Source organism: Pseudorca crassidens, chromosome 16, assembly GCF_039906515.1.
Source record: "Pseudorca crassidens isolate mPseCra1 chromosome 16, mPseCra1.hap1, whole genome shotgun sequence".
NCBI classification, from domain to species: domain Eukaryota; kingdom Metazoa; phylum Chordata; class Mammalia; order Artiodactyla; family Delphinidae; genus Pseudorca; species Pseudorca crassidens.
Genome location: NC_090311.1, coordinates 33,237,753 through 33,259,113, shown reverse-complemented (window position 1 = coordinate 33,259,113; position 21,361 = coordinate 33,237,753). Strand labels below are relative to the sequence as shown.

Genomic DNA, 21,361 nt, shown 5'->3' with positions numbered 1-21,361 from the left:
TGGACAATTAAGTCGAAGTGCTGTGACTAGCTATGTGATTTTGTGCAGTCGTGGCACAATTCACTGACCGTGTTTTTCTCTTTCTATTCAGAGTTAACAGTTCCTCTACTCTGATCAAAGCAGTCAGAAGATGCAGCTTTGGACTGAATGAGAATTAGAGATATGGCAAAGAGCTATTTTTTTTGTAAAGATGCCTGCTGTACACTATCAGCTGTGTCTCCATGGCCCAAACTGGAAAGGACCGAGATGAATGTGGTCCATTTTGCTACCGCCAGACCTGAAATAAGAGCGGGTGGAGGTAGAGGAGGGTGGCTGCCAAACAGAGACATAAAGACTTGATGGTCTTCACAGGGCATTGGGGTTACTTCTGAGCCTCCTGAAAAAAAACACCTGTGGCTCCTGCCACTTTCCTGTGACTCTCGGGCTGTCTCCGGAGTGCCAACGATGATGCAATTAACTCCTTACTGCCTCCTTCTTCCTGCTAAGAAAGCCCTGTTTCAGGCCTACCAGCTAACTAGGAGGTCTTCTGGTGAGGTTAATTTTATCACAAGATGTATAATCCCAAACAGCTCAAATAAGGTCTGCTCCAGAGCTGCTCCTGCAGGGACCCCGCGTGTGGCCATACATGTGGTAGTACCTATGCTCCCTAGGTGGGAAAGGACTTTAGGGTACCTCTCTATCTCGTGTCCAATGCGTGGATCCCCTCTTTGACATTCCAAAGTAGAGATCTATCAGCCTGTCCTCCAGCACCTCCAGTGATGGAGAGCTCCTGGCTGAGCCCAATTGCCTTTGGACCGTTATGAGTGCCAGAAAAGTTCTCCTCATTCTCCCAGCCCTTGTCAACTGTGACTGCCAGAAAAGTTCTCCTCATTCTCCCAGCCCTTGTCAACTGTTTCTTCCAGAGCGTATTCTTGGGGTCCTTGCTCGTGCCATATGTTAAATGAATATAGGGGATTTCAATGCATTTTTATGGAGCTTGTTTTTGCAGCAATACGTTTTTATTTATTTGTTAGATGCTTAAAAGTTGATGTAACTGTTCTTCCTCCCCCACCCCCCTCTCTTTTAATGATAAATCATGAACCTTGGTGTCCCAGACACCAGCAAAGGAAAACAGTTTGTTGGCATGCTCACTCGAATTTCTTCATGTTTATAAACACGTGAGTACAGGTCAACTGGTGTTTTTAAATTCGGTGCTTTGAAATTTATCTTCATAAAATAATTTTTTAAATATGCAGATGTGGGTATAATATCAACAGGAAAAGTGTTCACAGTGATTACCTGTGTGATAGGATTAGGGACATTTAAAGGTTTATTACTGATTTGTACCTTTTTGGTAATTTCCAAATTTTCCAACAGTGAAAATATTTAATCAGAAAATAAAACAAATATTCTCTTTGCAAACGTTTTTCTTTTTTTCTTCTAGAAGTAAAATTATGGTCTAAATTACATCTTATGGACTGTATATAATATACACAAAAGTTCATTGCCTTGTCATACTTTGTGGAGAGACAGACCATGTTTCCTTCATCTTGGTATCCACCCCCCCCCCCAACTTTTCCACAGGATTTCTCAAGAGACTTACACATAGTAGGTGCTTGCTCAATAGATATTGATTTAATTTGTTTTACCGAAATCAGTCACTTTAGGTAAGCTTTATAAAATCCTTCTCTAAAAAGACCTGGTCAGAGGTCACTCTTTCTAAAATATAATTTCCCAGGATTTAACAACTGTAGCAGAGATGGCTAGCTGTCCTTTCACCAAAAAAGTTTTCACTTCCCTTCCATGGTGTAGAGTTGTTGGAAAGAAGCCACCCTGCCAGAGGGCACCTCCTCACTTCCTGCAGCTCTGTAAGATCACATGCCTATGTTCTGGTCAGTGGAATGTGGAGAAAAGTACTGTGTGTCATTCCCAGACGGGGCTTATAAAAGCTGCCCGTCTAATTGTCCTTGCTGTCTGTCTTTCCTCATCTGCTGGCTGGTGAAGCCTCCATCAGCCTGGGACCCCACCAGTGATTATCTTTATGTGAATGAGAAATAAACTTCCATTCGATTAAGTTGCTGGGATTTAGGGGTTACCTGTAACAGAAGCTAGCGTTACCTTAACTAATACAGCAGCAAGCAAGTCACTAATTCCTAGGAAATATTGAAAAGTGTTTTACCCTAATTGAAAAAAAGAACTAGTGCAAGAAATTTATGTCCTTAGCCTCATAAAAATTAAGCATGTCCAACTAGCTCCATTTTGTACAAACTGATATTTACATCCACATCCTGACAGAGAGGCCAAGAAAAATTAATAACAAGGAAATTGGGTAGCATTTGTCTTCTGACTGCATTTAAAAGATGTCAAAATAATTGGTGGGAAAATGGAAAGATTAGTTATTTAGCCAATGTTTTCAAGTACAAAAAGTCAAACTAATTTTTTTCATAAAGATTTTTTCAGTGATTACAAAGCCATCAGTCAGTTTCATCAATTTCGCTGAAAATAACATGAATTCCACCAAATGAATTATCTCAGAGATACCTGGTCATGTCCATCAATTTGGTGCAGGCAGAAGCTGTCATGAGAGCAAATGTGCAAGGTGAGAGGGCCCTTTGTGGTTGACTGTCATGATGTGCCTGAAATCCCTGCCATTTGAGGATGCCTTTTGGTGATGAATAATGGTAGGAGCAGAGAATTTGGCTAAAGTGGAGCTGAAGAGCGGGGTCCAATATAATGATTCAAAATACACAAGGTTAGTCCAGTCTATTGTTGTGAGTTTTATGTTAGTGCTTCAACCTCATGTGCATTTTTTTGGGGGGGCTGTTAAATAAGCATTACTTCCTGCAGAAATAGTTAACTGCAGTGGAAAATTTTAGCAATTAAATATTACATGTGTTCATGAGTATAGTATACTATTGGAAAATGTAAATTTGTTAAACAGAAAGATTAAGGAAGTTAAACCATTCTTTGATATATCTGTAGGCTTTTAAAATGAGTTCCTGGAATTTTAATTTAAGTCTTGTATTGGTGTTTAACATTTTATTATATAGGTCTAGATTTTAAATTCCTTAAAGGAAAAGTCTTGTATGATCCCCTATAGCAGCTATTATGCTATCTTGTACACCTCATGGGTGTATTTTAAAATTTATTCCTATTTAAGCTCGTAGTTTGGGGTAGGTCACTATCACTAGCTGTGTGACCTTGAGCAAGTTATTTAATTTCTCTGTGCTTCGATTTGTCTCCTGTAAAATACAGATAATAATATACACACCTCATAAGGTTATTGTTAGGATGAAATGAGATGATATATATATAAGGGTCTTAGAAGGGTGCCTGGCACAGATTATATATTATAAAGTTAGCTATTCTTTTTTTTTTAACGTCTTTATTGGAGTATAATTGCTTTACAATGGTGTGTTAGTTTCTGCTATATAACAAAGTGAATCAGCTATACATATACATACATCCCCATATCTCCTCCCTCTTGTGTCTCCCTCCCACCGTCCCTATCCCACCCCTCTAGGTGGACACAAAGCACAGAGCTGATCTCCCTGTGCTATGCGGCTGCTTCCCACTAGCTATCTATTTTACGTTTGGTAGTGTATATATGTCCATGTCACTCTCTCACTTCGTCCCAGCTTACCCTTCCCCCTCCCCGTATCCTCAAGTTCATTCTCTGTCTGTGTTAAAGTTAGCTATTCTTATGATCACTTTTTAATTATCATTACTTGTGGCTTATCTTTCTAAAAATATTCTGTGTAAATGGAATGGAGTTTTCACATCAATTTAGTTATTGTTTCTGAGATGCTTTGTCTAAATAAATGATTGGCAATGTCTGTAACATCTAAGATATTGGTCTTTTTCCTCGTTCTTCCCACTAGTTACTGTTCTATTCTTTAAAAACGTATTCTTTAAACGAACTGGAAATGCTGATATAAATGGTGAAGTTTAACAAAGTCAACAATTATTTTGTAGTGTTAAAAATTTATTCTAAGTGTCTGTTTGGTCATTTTAAAAATATTACATTTTCTTATTTTTGTTTTTTCAGTGCTTAGGACAGAGACACAAAAGTCTTGTCAACACAGGACAGAGACTCTGCAAGGACTACCCCAGAAAAAGAGCAGCAGGGATGATGGGATTCAGTCAAGGACAGGGGAGGAGGAGAAGGATATTTGTGAGTGCACTAAAAGGCTGGGTTCCAGTACTTCCCTTAAAAAAATATTTGTCTTTATCAAATGTCATCCAATACGCAGAGTAGTCAGAAGTGATCCCTCTTTCTTGCTTGCCTTTCCTAACTAATCAATTCCCTTGTCCTGTTGATTGTTGCCTGAAATTATGTCTCGCATTTGTCCCTTCCTTTTTCATTCCCAAGCACCCTCACCCATAGCCTGTGAGAATAGCCTTAAAAACTTTGTTTATAATGAATGAATTTCTTTACTATATAAATTATATATGTTCATTGTAGATACTTTAGAAAAATCAGGTAAGCAAAAGAGAAGAAAAAAAAATATTATATTGAATTCCACCACTTTGGAATAATCACTGTTAACATTTTGGTATACACACCTCCATATATGTATGTGTGTATGTGGAATCATACTGCAATAGTATCTTGCAATTTATTGCACATAATAAATATCTGTTCATATCAATAAACAGACCTTTACAATAGGATTATTAATTAATGTATGGTTTCCTATTGTATGACTATAATGCCATTTATTTACTCAACCTCCTAGGCTATTTCTAATCTTTTCCATTTATAATTGTGCTTTTGATGAACGCCCCTGTAACTACATTAATCATATACAGCCTTAATTACTTTTGTAATTCAGAAGAAAGAAGAGTTGTAGGGTCAAAGAAGAGTTGCAGAGTCAAAGCCTGCACACATTTTTAGGGTATTTGATAAAGAACCAAATGCAATATAGCTTCTTAATTTGTATCCTAATGTCCAGTATTTCTTTCTTCCAAGTCACCTTTTTAAGCATGACCAGATTAAGTTTGTAGAGAAGAACCCTAATGTCATTTCTTACCCCTAAGAGTTTCCAGGGTTCAGAATCCTCAGCTAGCCTTTGAGGCCCTAATCTGGGCCCAACCTACTTTTCTAGATTCATCTCTCACTAGTCCCCCTGTTACTCTGCATTCCATGCTATTGCTTCTGCTGTTACCACTACCTGGCTCACACTCGATTTCTACTCCACCTCTACCCAGTCTAGATATGATCCCATATCCACATCACGTAAAGTCTCATAGCTATATGTATGTACCTCACTTCTGGCTTTTATCCTATTCTGTTCTGTGCTTCATGACTTTCTGTGTCCTAATAGTATCTCCTTGGCTACACCACTAGTGCTTGTACAGCTGCAGCCAAGGCTTACTCATCCCCTGTGTTCAGTCAGGATTGACTTGGTTATGCTGCAGTAACAAACAAGCCTCACATCTCAAAGGCTGAACACAAGAAGGATTTATTTCTCACTCATGCTACATGTCCATCTCAGGTCAGCAGGGGGCTTTGTTCCATGACATCCTCACTCAGGGACTCATGAGGCCCCTACATCTGGCACTGGCGTGGCAGCAGGGAGAAGGGGGAGCTCCAGGGTCTCACTCTGGGAATTGATTGTTCCTACTTGGAAGAGACGTTTATGCTTACAACCCGTAGGTCAAAATTAGTCACATGGCCCTACTGGGGGAGGAGGGCAGAGAAGAATAATCTTCCCGTACAACTCGGAGGAGAGGGAAATCAGAAAAAAGGGGAACATGGAGTCTCTACCGCAGGAGCTAGTATGATGTCTTGCTTATAGTGGACCATCAGTAGACACGTATTGGAAGAACAAACAAATGAATGAATCTAGAAGTAGTTAGTGGACTTCCCTGGTGGTTCAGTGGTTAGAATCCGCCTGCCAATGCAGAGGACATGGTTTTGATCCCTGGTCCGGGAAGATCCCACGTGCTGCGGAGCAGCTAACCCCATGCACCACAACTACTGAGCCTGTGCACCACAACTACTGAAGCTGGCACGCCTAGAGCCCGTGCTCTGCAAGGAGAGAAGCTACCCCAATGAGAAGCCATGCACTGCAATGAAGAGTAGCCCCCACTCGCTGCAACTAGAGAAAGCCCGCGTACAGTAACAAAGACCCAACTCAGACAAAAAATAAATAAATAAATAAAGTTTTCAAAACACAGAATGCTGACTATAAAAGAATATGCTTCATTTTAGAATTCATTTTCTTTTTTTTTTTTTTTTGTGGTACATGGGCCTCTCACTGTTGTGGCCTCTCCCGTTGCGGAGAACAGGCTCCGGATGCGCAGGCTAAGTGGCCATGGCTCACGGGCCCAGCCGCTCTGCGGCATGTGGGATCTTCCCAGACCAGGGCACGAACCCGTGTCCCCTGCATCGGCAGGCAGACTCTCAACCACTGCGCCACCAGGGAAGCCCTCATTTTCATTTTTATAAGTAGAGGAATGTAAACATATATGGGCATTTTGGTTTTTTCCATACACAGATTTATACCTCAAGTATAAATCTGTGTATGGGATATGGGTATGTGTTTTTGTCTCTCTGTGTGTAAAGAGGAGAGGATGGGAATTGTGAGCACACACATGCTTTTGAGAGAAATGGGAACTGCACTGTCACACAGAACAACCAGGGAGAAAGAGTGTCCGCAACTGTGTTAGAAGATGAATGGTGGTCCCATAGGTGTGACTCAGCTGACTCAACTCCTTTCTCTTAGGAGATAAACCTGTGCATTATTCTAATTATAATGAGATGCTACTCGGATATTATGAAGTAAACAGTAATCTGAGGAGGACCCTCCTGAGACTAGACTTGGGTGTGACAGAGGGAGGTGCAAGAAAGGGTGTGTGCTTCACAAGACCCTTTGAGGGAGCAAGTGGACTCAACCATAGGAAGTGACATGGTTCAACAAATGCAAATGTGGGTTCTGTTCCCCTGGGAAAACCATGTTCCCATCAAGAATCTCTTATCTCATGACCTAGAACCTGAAGCCTCAATGGATCTCTTCTTCTTTTCTGTCTAAGAAGACCATTATCACTCTAGCGAGGTAAGCATTAGGTCTAGAGAAATAAATGAAACCCATAGCCTTGCTATTTTTGAAGTGGATTTAAATGTGGGTGAAACAGTAACTTTTGGAGTCACTGTAACTGTTACGTATGTTTTCATTCAAGGGAATTCTCCATATAAAGTTTGTAGCTTTATTGAAATGCTTAAAAGACCTTTGACTAAATTTGAAATCAGCCTGTAAATATTCAAGGAAATTGGTTCATGAAATATGTAGTTCGGCTTATTAGTTGCATAATAGTGTTTAAGTATTTGGGAAAATGTGCTTAATCTATGTGAAAGCTTGATAACCTGAACATTAAACAAAAGTAAGTAGCGGCAAGTGTTTTTTCCATGCCAGAAGCCCCCGAGATGTGAAAGATCCTAGCAACAGACAAGACAGGTATTATCCAGTAGATTTAACCGACTGTACCTTGGAGCAAAAAGGCATGAGGTCTGCCTATTACTGTGGAAAACAAAATCCAAATTAATATGCTTAGCAGGAAAACCTAGTTGGCAGCTGCATAGGTTGCCTTTTATGATCATGTCTTTTGACAAGGATTATTGCATAAATTGCGGCTTGATTAGGCTTGAATCATGGGCAAATATTTTTCCATGTTCATCTCTCTAGAATAAGCCAAAGTTTGTTCCCTTAAAACATTTCCGAGGTCAAGTTTTTAAATGAGGGGAACTGAGAGGTGAGGATTTAAAAAAAAGAGTAGGCCAAGCAATCTGGCTGATCATAGGACTTTTAAGAAAAGGAAACATTAATATTCGATTTTATGTTGTGTTATGCTAAACCCTTCCATCTCCCCCAAATGTTCATTCAAGTTGCCATATAAACAAACAGACATTTCCGAGGTCTAAATAGTTTTATTTCATAGAGCTATCATGAAAGAACAAGTGGTATTGTCAATGCCTATGGAATATAATTAATGGATATATCCATGATTCTTCTTGTCGCCGACAGCAGCCACGGTTCAGCTATTTTTCTGGAATGGTCACTTTGACTTGCTACTTGGTTGGCTGATCTAAGACGCTCTGCGGATTCTCTGAGGATTTATGAGCTAATAATGCTTGGGGATTTCGTGTCCTGAAGAAGTCTTTAATCCCATGCTTCCTGAATCCCACTCTAAGCCAGGACCTTCTGTCATATCCCAAGAGTTACAGGTCATTTGAAAGCTCTGCTAAACAACCTTTCTGCTCAGCCTTTGGGGGTCCTGTGAGGTGCCCCTTAGGGCTTTCCCGGTATCTTTGACCAGGAGGTACCTCTTTGTTGGCACTCTGCCTCTGGTGGTGCTCTGAGGGTCTTCCATTCTGGACAAGAGCGTTAAAGCAAGCCACGCCATGGGTGAGATCAGCCAAGAGACGGTGGAGAAATACCTGGAGGACAACCCTCAGTTTGCCAAGGCGTATTTCGACCGGAAACTGCGGGGGGAGACGGCGGGAGAAATCTCGGAGCCCGGTGGCGCGCAGGCGCCGGCCCGCGCGTCCTTCCCGGGCCTGACGCTGATGGAGGAGGCGGCCCTGTGCCTGGAGCTGCTGGAGGCCCTGCGGGAGGAGGCCGGCAGCGTGGAGCTGGCGGCGCACAAGGCCCTGCAGAGGCTGGCGCAGCTGCTGCGGGCGGACCGCTGCAGCATGTTCCTGTGCCGGGCACGCAACGGCTCGCCCGAGGTGGCCTCCAAGCTGCTCGACGTCACCTCCACCTCCAAGTTCGAGGACAACCTGGTGGTCCCCGACAGAGAAGTTGTTTTTCCACTGGACGTCGGGATAGTGGGTTGGGTTGCTCACACGAAGAAAACCTTCAATGTCCCAGATGTGAAAAAGGTAAGTGGCCTGATGGTGACAGTGGAGCGGAGAGGAGGCCTTGGTGGCGTAGGGGAGGAACACTGGGAAAGAGAGCGGGGGTCCAGGGGCCATCCTCGTGACATTGGCTTGGCTGGGGAGTGGGTGGTGGGGAAGAGGAGCACCGGGGCCGAGAGTTGCCAGATTTAGCAAATAAAATGACAAGATTCAGGGCTTCCCTGGTGGCGCAGTTGGTTGAGAGTCCGCCTGCCGATGCAGGGGACACGGGTTCGTGCCCTGGTTCGGGAAGATCCCACATGCCGCGGAGCGGCTGGGCCCGTGAGCCATGGCCGCTGAGCCTGCGCGTCCGGAGCCTGTGCTACGCAACGGGAGAGGCCACAGCAGCGAGAGGCCCACGTACTGCAAAAAAAAAAAAAAAAAATTACAAGATTCCCAGTTCAATCTGAATTTGAGATTAACAGGGGATAATGTGTGCCCCATGGAATGCTGGGTGTTTATTGGGCAGCCTTACCTGGGCCTGGTACAGTCCACACCTGCTCGCTTACACCTCCTCTGTGCTCTGGGCACTGTCCTGACCAACAGGGCAAAGCAGGCCGCTCACTGGTGAGATGATCAGCCAGTACACCAGATGCCAAGACCCCTGAACCGCTTCTCACCCACAATCCTTTGAAGACACTCAGCTGAATTGGCTCCTGAATGATTCTCCCACCTATAGATCAAAGGTGCAAAAAGAAAAAAGATACCCTCCGAAAGTTCAGATGTTGCCATCTGGATCCTTAAAAAGGTGAATTTAGGTGATGATTAAGTGCATTTGGCCATCCCAGCCCCTCATAACTCAGGTCTATCAAGATTTCCAATCTTGCAAATGGGACATTTGGACCCTCCTGAAGACTAATTGTATATTGCATAAATTATTATGCTCTTTTAAAAGCAGAAAAATTAACTTTCTCCTAACCAACGTAATGCTTGTTCCTCTTAGAAAAATTAGAAAATACAAATAAACAAAAAGAAGGAAATGCAAATCACCCATAATCCCCCTCCTCAGCAATAGCCGTAGGTCCCAGCCTGGAGTGTCTCCTGCCTGCCCTTCTCCTACACACACGTCCCATCATTTTGATTTGCTATTAGCAAAGAGGAGAGTTCGACGATGATGGAACAGAATTGATTGGGAGCTGCCCCTGAAATGCTTACTGTGTAGAGGTTTATTGCCGGCTTGTGGAGGAGGGGCAGCTGGAGGCGGGAGGATAATCCCCTACATGCCTCTTGAAGCTGATTACAGGAGGGGGGCCGTGCGGATCCAGAAGGTGCAGAAGTTGTCAAACATTAGCAACGCTCAGCAAACAGCCACAGGACAGCCCAGAGGGGCAAGGGTTGCCGTTGGGCACCGGAGAGTCCTCTCTCTTTACCATCCCTCCCTGCAGTACCTTTCAGCTGGTTTAAGTAGGATTCTGGGCCCACTGCAGCCGCTTCCGCTGACTAAAGGCCCTTAAGGCAAAGTTCTCGGATCCCCAGCAAGGAGGCTATGCCTGCACACCCTGAGGTTTTCTCACAGGAATATGCTTCTTGCCAGTCTCCGACTGAGGCCATCTCCAAAATGACTAGGACAGCAAACTTAAGAAAGTGACACGCAAGATTTTTTTTTCAAAAAAACTTTTTTTTTTTTAAAAGAAGAGATGGATAAAATGACTTCTGCTCTACTCCTTTATGAATGAGCCCAGTTCTGTTGAGGACAGGATGATAGAAAGGAGCTGCTTAAGCGATCAGGTGGCCTGGGTGTGTTGCTGTCCATGATGGGCACCCCATATGCACAGGGCAGTAAATGGGGGGGAGGCGGGGTCACTTCGCTCTGTTCTCCCTTTTTCTGAGTATGTGTGAAGTCAGACACCATCCCACCCTCCTGAGCTCAGAGGAGGGACAAAGACTTCATTTGCTCTCCGTTTCTACTGCTTCTAAGCATTTTTTTTTCCCTCGGAGAATGGTGCTTTTCAACTCTGGACGCACATTAAAATCAAACTGGGAGCTCTTTTAAAAACACGGATGTGTGAGACTCTCAATAGACCAATTACACCAGCCTCTCAGAGGCTGGGACACAGCCAGGAGTAAGTTTTAAAAGCTCCCCAGGTGATTCTAATATGCAGCCAATATTGAAAACCGCTGGTCTATTGGATGGACAGATTTAAGAGGAGGAAGTAAATTTCAAATCAACTGTGGATGATTAGATGGAAAGGGCTCCTGGAGCCTTTAGTTTATTCCCTTGGGCAGACAGGAAGTTGCAGTCATGGGGGGCTGCATCTCTCCTGGAGTCCAGGGTCTGGTCAGTAACTGAGAGTGGCTGGAGAGGATGAGGCCTCCTCCCTCTGTTCCCACCCTCATCCCACCCCGCAGCCCTGCAGTTTCACCGCGCTTAAGTTGTGGTAAAATCTGCAAAGAGAAGGGAGTTGGAAATGTTTTAAGTGACATTTCTATTAACGCTTCACCTTTTCATTGCACTTGACACTTGGTGAAGATTTCTCTCGTTCTTTATCTCACTTGATTCTGGCCAAGACCCTGTGCAGAGGGCAAGGACCGTATTTTTATTTCCATCCTGTATATGTGAGAATCCTCTCAAGGTCAGTTAGGCAGGAGGTGCTGGGTCTGGGCTCCTAAACCAGGTCTTCCAAGGCCTCCTTTTTTTTGCCATAGCCCTGACCACACAGGACTCCTCCCTGGTTGGCAGTGTGGGCACAGGGAGGGAAGGACTTCTCACACATAGACCAGAGGCAGAACTGGATACTCCCAGCTTTGGCAACAGAGAAGCCACATGGTGTCGGGTGAGAGCTTTGAAATCAGGTGACCTGGGCGTATATCCAGGTCTGAGACAAGGTAACTGCGTGATGGATTGTGTTTCTGCACCTGAGAAACAGAGTAACCAAATGTACAGATGAAATATACATAAAGTGCCTGACTCCTAGTAGGTGCTCAATAAATGAAAGCTATGGTAATATTATATTAATGCCAAGAGAAGTTGGGGGCTGGGTGTAGGTGGCCAAAACTGGGTCAATGATTATGGCCTGTTTTTAAAACAGGTTAAAGGCAGGGAAACTTAATAACAGGAAACTGAGACATATCCTCCACAAGTTAATCATTTCTTATTGTATTGGGAAAGCTGGTGATTAACTCTATGGGTGGTTCTCCTGACTGTGGTTTAAAAGAAAGCCATGCGAGAATCCTAAGTTTTCAATAATTAACAGGGTGCTTATAGCTCCCTTTCTGCCCTTCTCTCTTTCTGACTCTGGATCTTGAGATGTTTAATCAGAATTTAGCAATGCTAAGATTGGCTGAGGGATCCAGGTGGCCCGCTGCTCTAAACCATGTTCCCAGTTGCCTTCATTGGCTTCTTTGAAGAATGACCACCAAGGGGAGTTTGTCAGTCCGAAAGTTACAGGATTTACTCAAAGCAACTTCACCAAGGATTGCTTGAACCAGTGAAAATACAAAGCTGGAAAACCTTGCCTCACCCTACCCTGTAATTTGACAGATGGTTTTGTCCAGGATTTTCAGATGCAATGATAAGCAAGCATTAAATTTTGAAACTTATAAGTCATTTTCTCAAAATAGCCAATTGAATGTGAGAACATTTCCTTGTGTTTAGAATCTAGAATAAACTAGCATCCAGTTTTGAAGCTGTAGAGTGAAGAGCGTCTGCCAAGAAACACTGCATGTTTGGGGCGTTTTGGTTATTCCTTTAGTGCCCAGCATCACGGTGTAAGTGAAAGTGATCACGTTCTGTAATGCATAACGGGTTAGGAGGAAGATGGACAGTGAACCAGCCTGAGCTATAGAAGTGGATTAAGAGAAAGAACCTCCCAAAATCTGGAGCTATTCTGGACTGAGTGAAGGTTCTGCAGGAGGTAGAGAGAAGTCACAGATAAAGCAGTTAACAAAAAAATAGGGCTTCTGTTGGCGTGGGGCAGAGACTCAGCCCTCAGGAGCGAGCATGCTCCTGGGCATAGGAGGCCTACATCAGCTAAAAGCATCTAATTTCTTCAGTGGTTGGAATGGGTTAGAAAAGCTAGAAGTAGAAGCAGAATGGTAACGCAAAATCAGAATGACTTCTCACCCAGGGAGGCCCCCAAAGTCCCGGGTCTCTCTTCCTAGTATTAATTGAGCACCTACTATTAATATGTGTCAGACTCTTTTCTAGGTGCTCTGCCCACACTATGTTATTCTCTTCACATCAGAGACTCTAGACAGTAGATGATCTCATTGTTCCCATGTTCAGACTAAAAAATGAGGATGCAGAGGTGAAGTAGCACGCCCAGGGTCTCACAGCTAGTAAATCTGGGCCTGATTTCAGCCAAGGAGGTCTGACTCCAGAACCTTCTTCACCCCTTATGCAATGCTGCCTCCTACATAAGTAGTTGGTTTCTGTGGTTCCACTTCGGGAAGGTATAGAAGACATCTGGGGTCAAGGGCTGCATCTGAATCCCTTAGCATCTCACATCTCTAAGGATCCTCCACAGAACTGATTCATCCGCCAGAAGTTCAGATTCCTGGTGAAGACAGATTCCACTGTAGGCAGTTAGGATTTGGTAGGTCTGCTGTGAGGTCTGCAAATCTGCATCAGTCTGCAGGTGATTCTGAGGCACAGCCCAGGTCTACTGCTCTGAGCAGAGCTGTGTGTGTTGACGAAGCAGCCCTTGTTCTCTGCTGGAAACTCTGGCCTGGAAGTCACGCACCAGTGGACTCTCACATTTTTACTTTGGGAAATTGAACAGAGGCCAGCCTCCACGATTTGTGCTGCTCTTAGAAGCACCATCAACATGCAGAAATGAACAACTTGTGAAAGGAACACCACATTAATTTTGGCCACTGAGTCTCAAAGTCAGGTGGAAAGTTCAGTTCTAATTGAAGAAGACTCAAAGGGGAGACAGTCAGGACCCACAGCAGGCTGAGTCTAACCCAACTAGAGTGGGTATTCCTCTCAATTACAGCTAATAAGATAACTGCTGTCCTTGACCTTCCTCCGAGCCCTTCCATTTGTGTGCCTCTCCAAACTCATCACCCTGCCCTTTCCGTGGTTCTTGTATTAGAGTCAGCTCTCGCTTCTACTACTTGAAGTTTGTATCTGGGATGATACACTTCATTTTCCCCAAGGAAAGAAATAAAAAATATGAATGAGAGACATTGACTTGGTAGAACTTTGAGAAACTGATAAGTATCTGGTGCTGGCAAGAGGGTGGTCCTCTCATAAATGACTGGGAGAGGTAAGAATTTCAACCATCTGTAAAAGCCCTTAGCGTTAAGTAAAAACTGCATATACCTGTTGATCCAGCAAAAGGAATTTCCACTTCGGGGAGTCCATCACATAAAAATAAAAGCAAGAGTGATTAGTGCAGTATTGTTTGCAGTGGGGAAAACTATCAACGGACTGAATCAGGAGAGGCTGGCTGAGCAGATCCGGGGCCCCCGCACTGTGGAGCGGTCTACGAGAATCCAGAAGATGGGTTCACATCGTACACATCGGAAGTTCGTAAGGTAGTGTTAAGTGACGAAAGGATTGTATAAAATTAGAAAAGGAAATTTTATTTAAAAAAAGAAAAGTAAACCCTTTGTCTGAGCAGAGAGAAAGGCATAGAAGGAGATGTACTAAGCAGGAACATGGATTTCCTCAAGGAGGAGGAGTTTGGGGGATTAATAATTTTTTCTTTGTGTTATGATGGGTTGAGTGGTTTCAAGTGCACATTTTACTGCTGTGATTAAAAAGAAGAGCTCTGCGGAATCCCAGCTGTGCTCTCCTTCTGACACACACTTTCTGCCTGTTGTAATCCTGCATCTTCCCCCCGCCTCCCTCTTAGAACCTCACTTTCCATTTGGCCACAACATCACCTCTTTTCTCCTGGCCCAACCTCAGCCTAACCGGGATAGACCATAGTTCAGGCGGGAAATGCTCATTCGGAAACGGGCAGTTTCATTCTGTGCTTCATTCATTCTCTCTAATTGAGGGTGAGAGGTGGGTGGGGACTGTTTGCTCGGGACCACTGTGCAGCGGCCCTGGTTATCTGTTGGTAGGACTTGGACTAGAGAGGATGATCTGTTGCCATTCCTACGTCTACACTCATGGTCCTATGCTGCTTTGGCAAATGTGTGAATGTATCTTGCAGAACAGCCATTTTTCTGACTTCATGGACAGACAAACCGGGTATGTCACCAGGAACCTGCTGGCAACCCCCATCGTGACGGGCAAGGAGGTTCTTGCTGTGGTTATGGCAGTTAACAAAGTAGATGCATCTGAATTTTCCAAACGGGATGAAGAGGTAACGCTAACCCTGGGCATTCCATAGGAGGCGCAGGAAATTTATTTGTTGTATAACTGAAAGAAAGATGTCACACCTAATTTGTTTTTCTCTGCCATCTGTAGGTCTTTTCCAAATACCTCAGCTTTGTTTCTGTCATCCTAAAGCTTCATCATACCAACTACTTGTACAGTATTGAATCCCGAAGAAGTCAGGTAAAGAGAAGGTGACATTAACCACTCCATGCTGACCTGTCTGACAAAGCAACCCAGAGGCAACAAGCCCAGACCCTTCCTATCCACACCACATGGATAAGATCCCCAAACGTCTATCCTCAGTGTCCTCGTATGTCCCCTCCCCCCCACCCCATCTTCCTGTCCCTCTATCTGTAGGTACAGCTGGCTTGCTTTCTTCGGTCCGTATCCTGGGTGGCTGTGGTTTCTTCCTCTATGAGATAGCAGTGGTAATTGTAGTACTTACCCCACATGGTTGTTGTGACTATTAAATGGTCATTGAATGAATTAGTTCACATAAAGCTTTTAGCAGAACTATGTATTCCTGGTATTGGGTTGGCCAAAAAATTCGTTTGGGTTTTTCTGTAAAATCTTACGGAAAAACCCGAACGAACTTTTTGGCCAACCCAATACATAGTAAAGGTATTAATTTGAGAAGCACATCACTCCTCTGTTGCCTCCTTGAGCCAGAGGGATAAAGAACAACATTGGTAGCCAGGATACCTGAGTTGGACCGCTCTGTGGACCTCTGTTTCTTCATGAGTACAATGGTGGGAGGGTGGTTAGGATGGAGGACTTCCAAGGTCTCGTCCTGGGCTCACTGTCCGGGTAAGGAGACCTTTGACTAGCTTAGGATGCATGGAAGGAGGCATGTGGCTTTCTCCCCATAGGGACCGGCAGGAGCCAGTGGGCCACCAATACTGGACCCTCTGCCCAGGAACTGTCTCTGCATTTATTGTTAGATCACTTGCCCTTTGAGCCAAAACATTTGGACATGGGGACCAATCATGGCTTCTCCCCTTTCATAAACCCACATCCTTGCAAAAGGTCTACTCATCATCCCACTCAGAAAATCTGAGTCATCTGTTGGACTTGTACATGTGCCAAAATGGAATTGCGTTGTTTGCAATGCAATTCATTTTATCTGATGCACCTCCTGCTTTCTTCTGACTGATGCTCCTCTTCGTACTGTATTTTGTTCTGATTGTTTTCTGTTTAATACTCACTTTCAGATCCTCATGTGGTCAGCCAACAAAGTATTTGAAGAGCTCACAGATGTTGAGCGACAGTTTCACAAAGCTCTCTACACTGTTAGAACATACCTGAACTGTGAACGATACTCCATTGGACTGCTGGACATGACCAAGGAGAAGGTCACTGTTCCCTACATTTGGTCTCACCTAACATCACCTATAAAATGCACATCATATGAAATGCAATCCATTAAAAAAAATGGATACGCTATGTAAACTACTAGTCACGGTAGATCGTAAGAACCAGTGCCAAGAAAGTATGGTATAGAGGTAAACATGTACGTTTTTGGAGCAAAAAAGATCTAAGCTTGGCTTTTCCACTTCCTGACTATATGTCTTCAACAAGTCTTTTTTTTTTTAATTAATAGACTTTATTCTTTTAGGGTAATGTTAGGTTTACAGAAAAAATGAGCAGCAAGATCAGAGAGTTCCCATACGTGACCTCTTCCTTCCCTACCCCCGCCCTTTCCCCTGTTATTAACATCTTGCGTTGATGCGGTACTTGTTACAGTTGTTGAATCAATATTGATGTGTCATTATTAACTAATGTCCACAGTTTACATTCAGCTGTCTGTGTTATACTGTTCTATGCATTTTGACAAATACATAGTGTCATATATCTGCCATTACAGTATCATACAGCATAGTTTTCCCCCCTAAAAACCCTCTGTGCTCCGCCTATTGGGCCCTTCCTCTCCCCACCCCAGCCCCCTGGCAACTACTGATGTTTGTACTCCCTCTGTAGTTTTGCCTTCTCTGTAACGCCATATAGTTGGAATCATACAGCATGTAGGTTTTTCAGATTAAATTATCTCCCTTAGCAACATGCATTTGTGTTTCCTCCATGTCTTTTCATGGCTTAATAGCTCATTTCTTTTTAATGCTGAATAATATTCCCTTGTCTGGATACACCATAGTTTGCTTAATCATTCAGCTACTGCAAGACATCTTGGTTGCTTCCAAATTTTGGCAATTATGGGTAAAGCTGCTGTTAATGTGTGTAGATTCTTGTGTGGACGTAAGTTTTTAACTCCTTTGGGTAAATACCAAGAAGGGCTATTGCTGGATCACATGATAAGACTATGTTTAGCTTTGTAAGAAACAGCCACAGTGTCTTCCAAAGTGACTGTACCATTTTGCATGCCCACTGGCAATAATTGAGAGTTCCTGTTGCTCCACATCCTCGCCAGCATTTGGTTTTGTCAGTGTTCCAGATTTTGGCCATTCTGATAGGTGTGTAGCGGTATCTCATTGTTTTAATTTGCATTTCCTGACGACATGTGATGTGGGCATCTTTTCAAATGCTTATTTCCCATCTGTATGTCTTCTTTGGGGAGATGACTGTTCAGATCTTTTGCTCACTTTTTAATTGGGTTATTTTCTTATCATTCATTTTTAAGTATTTTAAATACAAATCCTGTATTAGATATGTGTTTTGCAAATATTCTCTCCCAGAGTATTATATTTTCTTTCTCTTAACAGTATCTTGTGCAGAGCAGAAGCTTTTAATTTTAATGAAGTCTAATTTTTCCATTTTTTGGTGTTGTATCTAAAAAAATCCCACCAAACCCAAGTTCACCTAGATTTTCTCCTATGTCATCTTCTAGAAGTTTTATAATTTTGCATTTTACATTTAGGTCTATGATCCATTGTGAGTTGTTTTTCATGAAAGTCATAAGATCTATATCTAGATTCTTTTTTTTTTTTTTTGCATGTGGATGTCCAATTGTTCCAGTACAATTGTTGAAAAGACTATTCTTTCTCCATTGCCTTTGCTGCTTTGCCAAAGATCAATTGATAATATTTGTGTGGGTCTATTTCTGGGCTCTCTATTCTGTTCCATTGATTTCTTTGTCTATTCTTCCACCGGTGTCACACTCTCTTGATTATGGTAGCTATATAGTAAGGCTCAAAGTTGGGTAGTGTCAGTTCTTTGATTTTGTGCTTCTTTTCAGCAACTTCTTTTAACCTCCTTGATTCTTGGTTTATGCATCTGTAAAATGAGGACTTCTCTCATCAGCTCTGAGGGTTTGAGATTATTTGGAAATTGTATATTCATATCTATCTATCTATAGCTAAATGTCTAAATCTATATCTATATAGTGTCCAGCACATATTAGGGCATAAAAATAAAGTGTATTTTTATTACCAGTTTGAGGATTTATATTCTGAAAAGTTAAAATTATTTTAAAGTAGAAATTTAAAAATATTTAATATTACTCACACAATATAATGCTCATTTCTCATCTTGCTTCATTAATTCTGTTGGAGCTCTCCTAGTTCAACATAACTAATGAATACCATATCATCTATATTTATTACTCTCCATGTGATTGGAAATGATCTTTTCACAATAATTGTTCTAAGTGGATAAACATGGGACCAAGTGTCAGGAGGGCTGAGTTCTGATCCTGGCTCTGGGAGTTTCTAGCTGACTGTATTAGTTAGGATGCTTTTGGCTGCAAGTAACATCAGACCCAACTAAAAGCATCTTTAGTAATATGACAGTTATTATCTCATTTAACAAGAAGTCCCAAAATAGGGCAGTTCTATGGCTGATTAATTCAGAGCTCAATACAGGCATCAGAGTCCCAGGTGCTTTTCATTTTTTCCTGGTAAAGTCTCTGCTCCCTTCAGCATTGTTGGTGAGGTCTCTTCTTGTGGTGGTAAGGTGGCTATTGCAGCTCAAGACCTGGTTCACAGACTTGACAAAATTGGGAGACATTTCCTACAAATATCATCCTCATCGCCCTTCGTCTAAAGAAAACCTTTCATCAGAAGGCCCTTGGAAGACTTCTCCTTCACTGTCCATATCCAGGCCACATACCTGCCCTCAAACTAATTCCAGCCACCTTACATAGACCACTCGTGAGCTGTGCAGGGCCCATCTTCCCTGAACAAATCACCACCTGATAACTAAATAAAATTAGGTTTTGTTAGCAAGGAAGAGGGGGAATTGAATGTTGGGTAAGGCAAGCAACACTGTTGTCCATTCTGCGTGACTTTGGACAAGCCTCTTAACCTATCTGGATTTAGTTTAATTGTCTATAAAAGAGCTGCTATCTATTAAGTACTTTTAGCTCTGTGTCAGGGTAGGTGCTCTGTATTATTCATTTAATCCACACAATGACCCTATAGTATAAATTTTATTATTGTCCCCATTTTACAGATTAAAAAGGTTGACTTATTCACAGTCGCAAGTTCATGAGTGGTATTGCTGAAAAAGAGCTTTAAAATTCCAGGATTATCAGTTAACATAAAACATGCAAACCAATGACCTTCGTATAAGATATGGTAGGTCACGGAACAGTTTGCTTAATAATGTTTAAATATAATTGCCTCCAGGAATTCTACGATGAGTGGCCTGTCAAGCTTGGAGAAGTCGAGCCTTATAAGGGTCCAAAGACACCAGATGGCAGAGTGAGTGCAGACGTCTTTGTTGATGATATCTGTACCAGGCGCTAGAACTAGAGGAGGCCATGTGTAAAGGAAAGAGCGCTGGCTCGAGAAGGACTAGAAGGTTCTAGTCCTGTGACTTCCTGGGGGGCCTTGGAGTAGTAGAAAGAGCACCGGACAAGGAGGTTGCGGTTCAAGTCCCAGCTCTGCCCCAAACCAGCTGGGTGGCTCTCGCCTTCACTCATTGTTTAACTTCTCAGTTTCGTTTTCTATGAAGCCAGGGCTTGGTGGATCAGTGCTTCTCCATAGGGAGGGATGCGTCAGAGCCTCCTGCACAGTTTTTTAAACACACTGAGCCCAGGACCTTCTTCTGACACCCTGGACTGGGATCTCCAGGGAAGGGTTGGGTTAGATTTACTTTCCCCCTTGACTGCAAGCTTCGTAGGAAGCTTGTTCCACCACGGTATCCCCAGCACACAGGAAAGGGAAGGCATGGGATGGAATGTTCAGGTTCTTCATCTGCCCAAAGAAGTAGAAAGACCAGTTTTCAAGTTGCTTCCAGCTTTGACAATGTATCCACCGAATCCTGCTTCCGAGGCACCCTGTTCAGAAAAGCAAGTGCTGGAAGCTTGACCACTGGCCCCTGTACAGCTGGGAAGGGAAAACATTGACTGTGGTTGAGAAATTCCATGACTCGTTCCACTGGAGTGATTAGTCGGTTATTTCTGGACAATAGAAAGAAATTAAAACCCAAGATTCCCCTAGAAGCTGTTAGGCTGAATTCAACTTTCTAATATTAGTTCAATAGGCTTATTCATATAGATAAGTGGCCAGTGATATTTCCAGTCTTATTACAGGCTTATAATTAGGACATGAGTAGTTTGGTAATTTATGTTACGCAGAGAAATGTGGTTGGGAAATAAGGTGTTATTTAAATTTTAAAATATAAGTTCATTAAGGAAAAGTGTTTTCTTTGAGAAGTAAGATTTTTCTCATATTCTCTTTCTTTCCTCTTAGGAAGTCACGTTTTATAAAATCATCGATTACATTTTACACGGAAAAGAAGAGATCAGAGTCATTCCGTGAGTATTGCCATGAGGCAGCGGCAGGAGTTGCCATTTTATTTTTGTATCCAGTGCATTTCTCTGTATAGCAATGATTTTCTTTCTTCTAATCTTCTTCAAGGACACCTCCTGCGGACCACTGGACTCTCATTAGTGGGTTGCCAACATACGTTGCTGAAAATGGATTTGTAAGTTATTGAACAAATTCAAATCTTACATAACATTGGATGAAACTTTTATTAGCCAAGAGATGGGAACAATTATGAAAGTAAGAATGCACCAGGTAAGGGTGAGGTTTGGCACAGGACATAGGAGAGAGGAATCTTGGCGGTCAAATGTAAGTGAACTAGAAACTCCTAAACTCTACAAGAAAATATTTAGTTAACATGAGAAAGATTAATCCATCCCCCAACCTCTTATTCTGCGGCCACACAAATTTCAGACATCCTTTGGCAGTTCATGACTATGGTTCATTCTGGGTTTAATTTGATCTTAAGTATAGTTCCCTTGGTCAAGA

At 42.8% G+C, this 21,361-nt stretch overlaps 1 protein-coding gene across 2 annotated transcripts in view; it reads left to right on the top strand.

Annotated features, from left to right (window-relative positions):
- The first annotated feature begins 8,014 nt into the window (after nucleotides 1–8,014).
- PDE6C (phosphodiesterase 6C) overlaps nucleotides 8,015–21,361 on the top strand; it is a 60,446-nt gene continuing 47,099 nt past the window's right edge. For both annotated transcript variants that reach the window (XM_067709961.1, XM_067709960.1), the window contains exons 1-7: nucleotides 8,015–8,863; nucleotides 14,986–15,138; nucleotides 15,243–15,332; nucleotides 16,364–16,504; nucleotides 19,730–19,804; nucleotides 20,798–20,862; nucleotides 20,966–21,032. In XM_067709961.1, coding sequence (XP_067566062.1) covers nucleotides 8,384–8,863; nucleotides 14,986–15,138; nucleotides 15,243–15,332; nucleotides 16,364–16,504; nucleotides 19,730–19,804; nucleotides 20,798–20,862; nucleotides 20,966–21,032 — 1,071 coding nt within the window. In that variant the 5' untranslated portion in view covers nucleotides 8,015–8,383. The remainder of the gene's footprint in view (nucleotides 8,864–14,985; nucleotides 15,139–15,242; nucleotides 15,333–16,363; nucleotides 16,505–19,729; nucleotides 19,805–20,797; nucleotides 20,863–20,965; nucleotides 21,033–21,361) is intronic.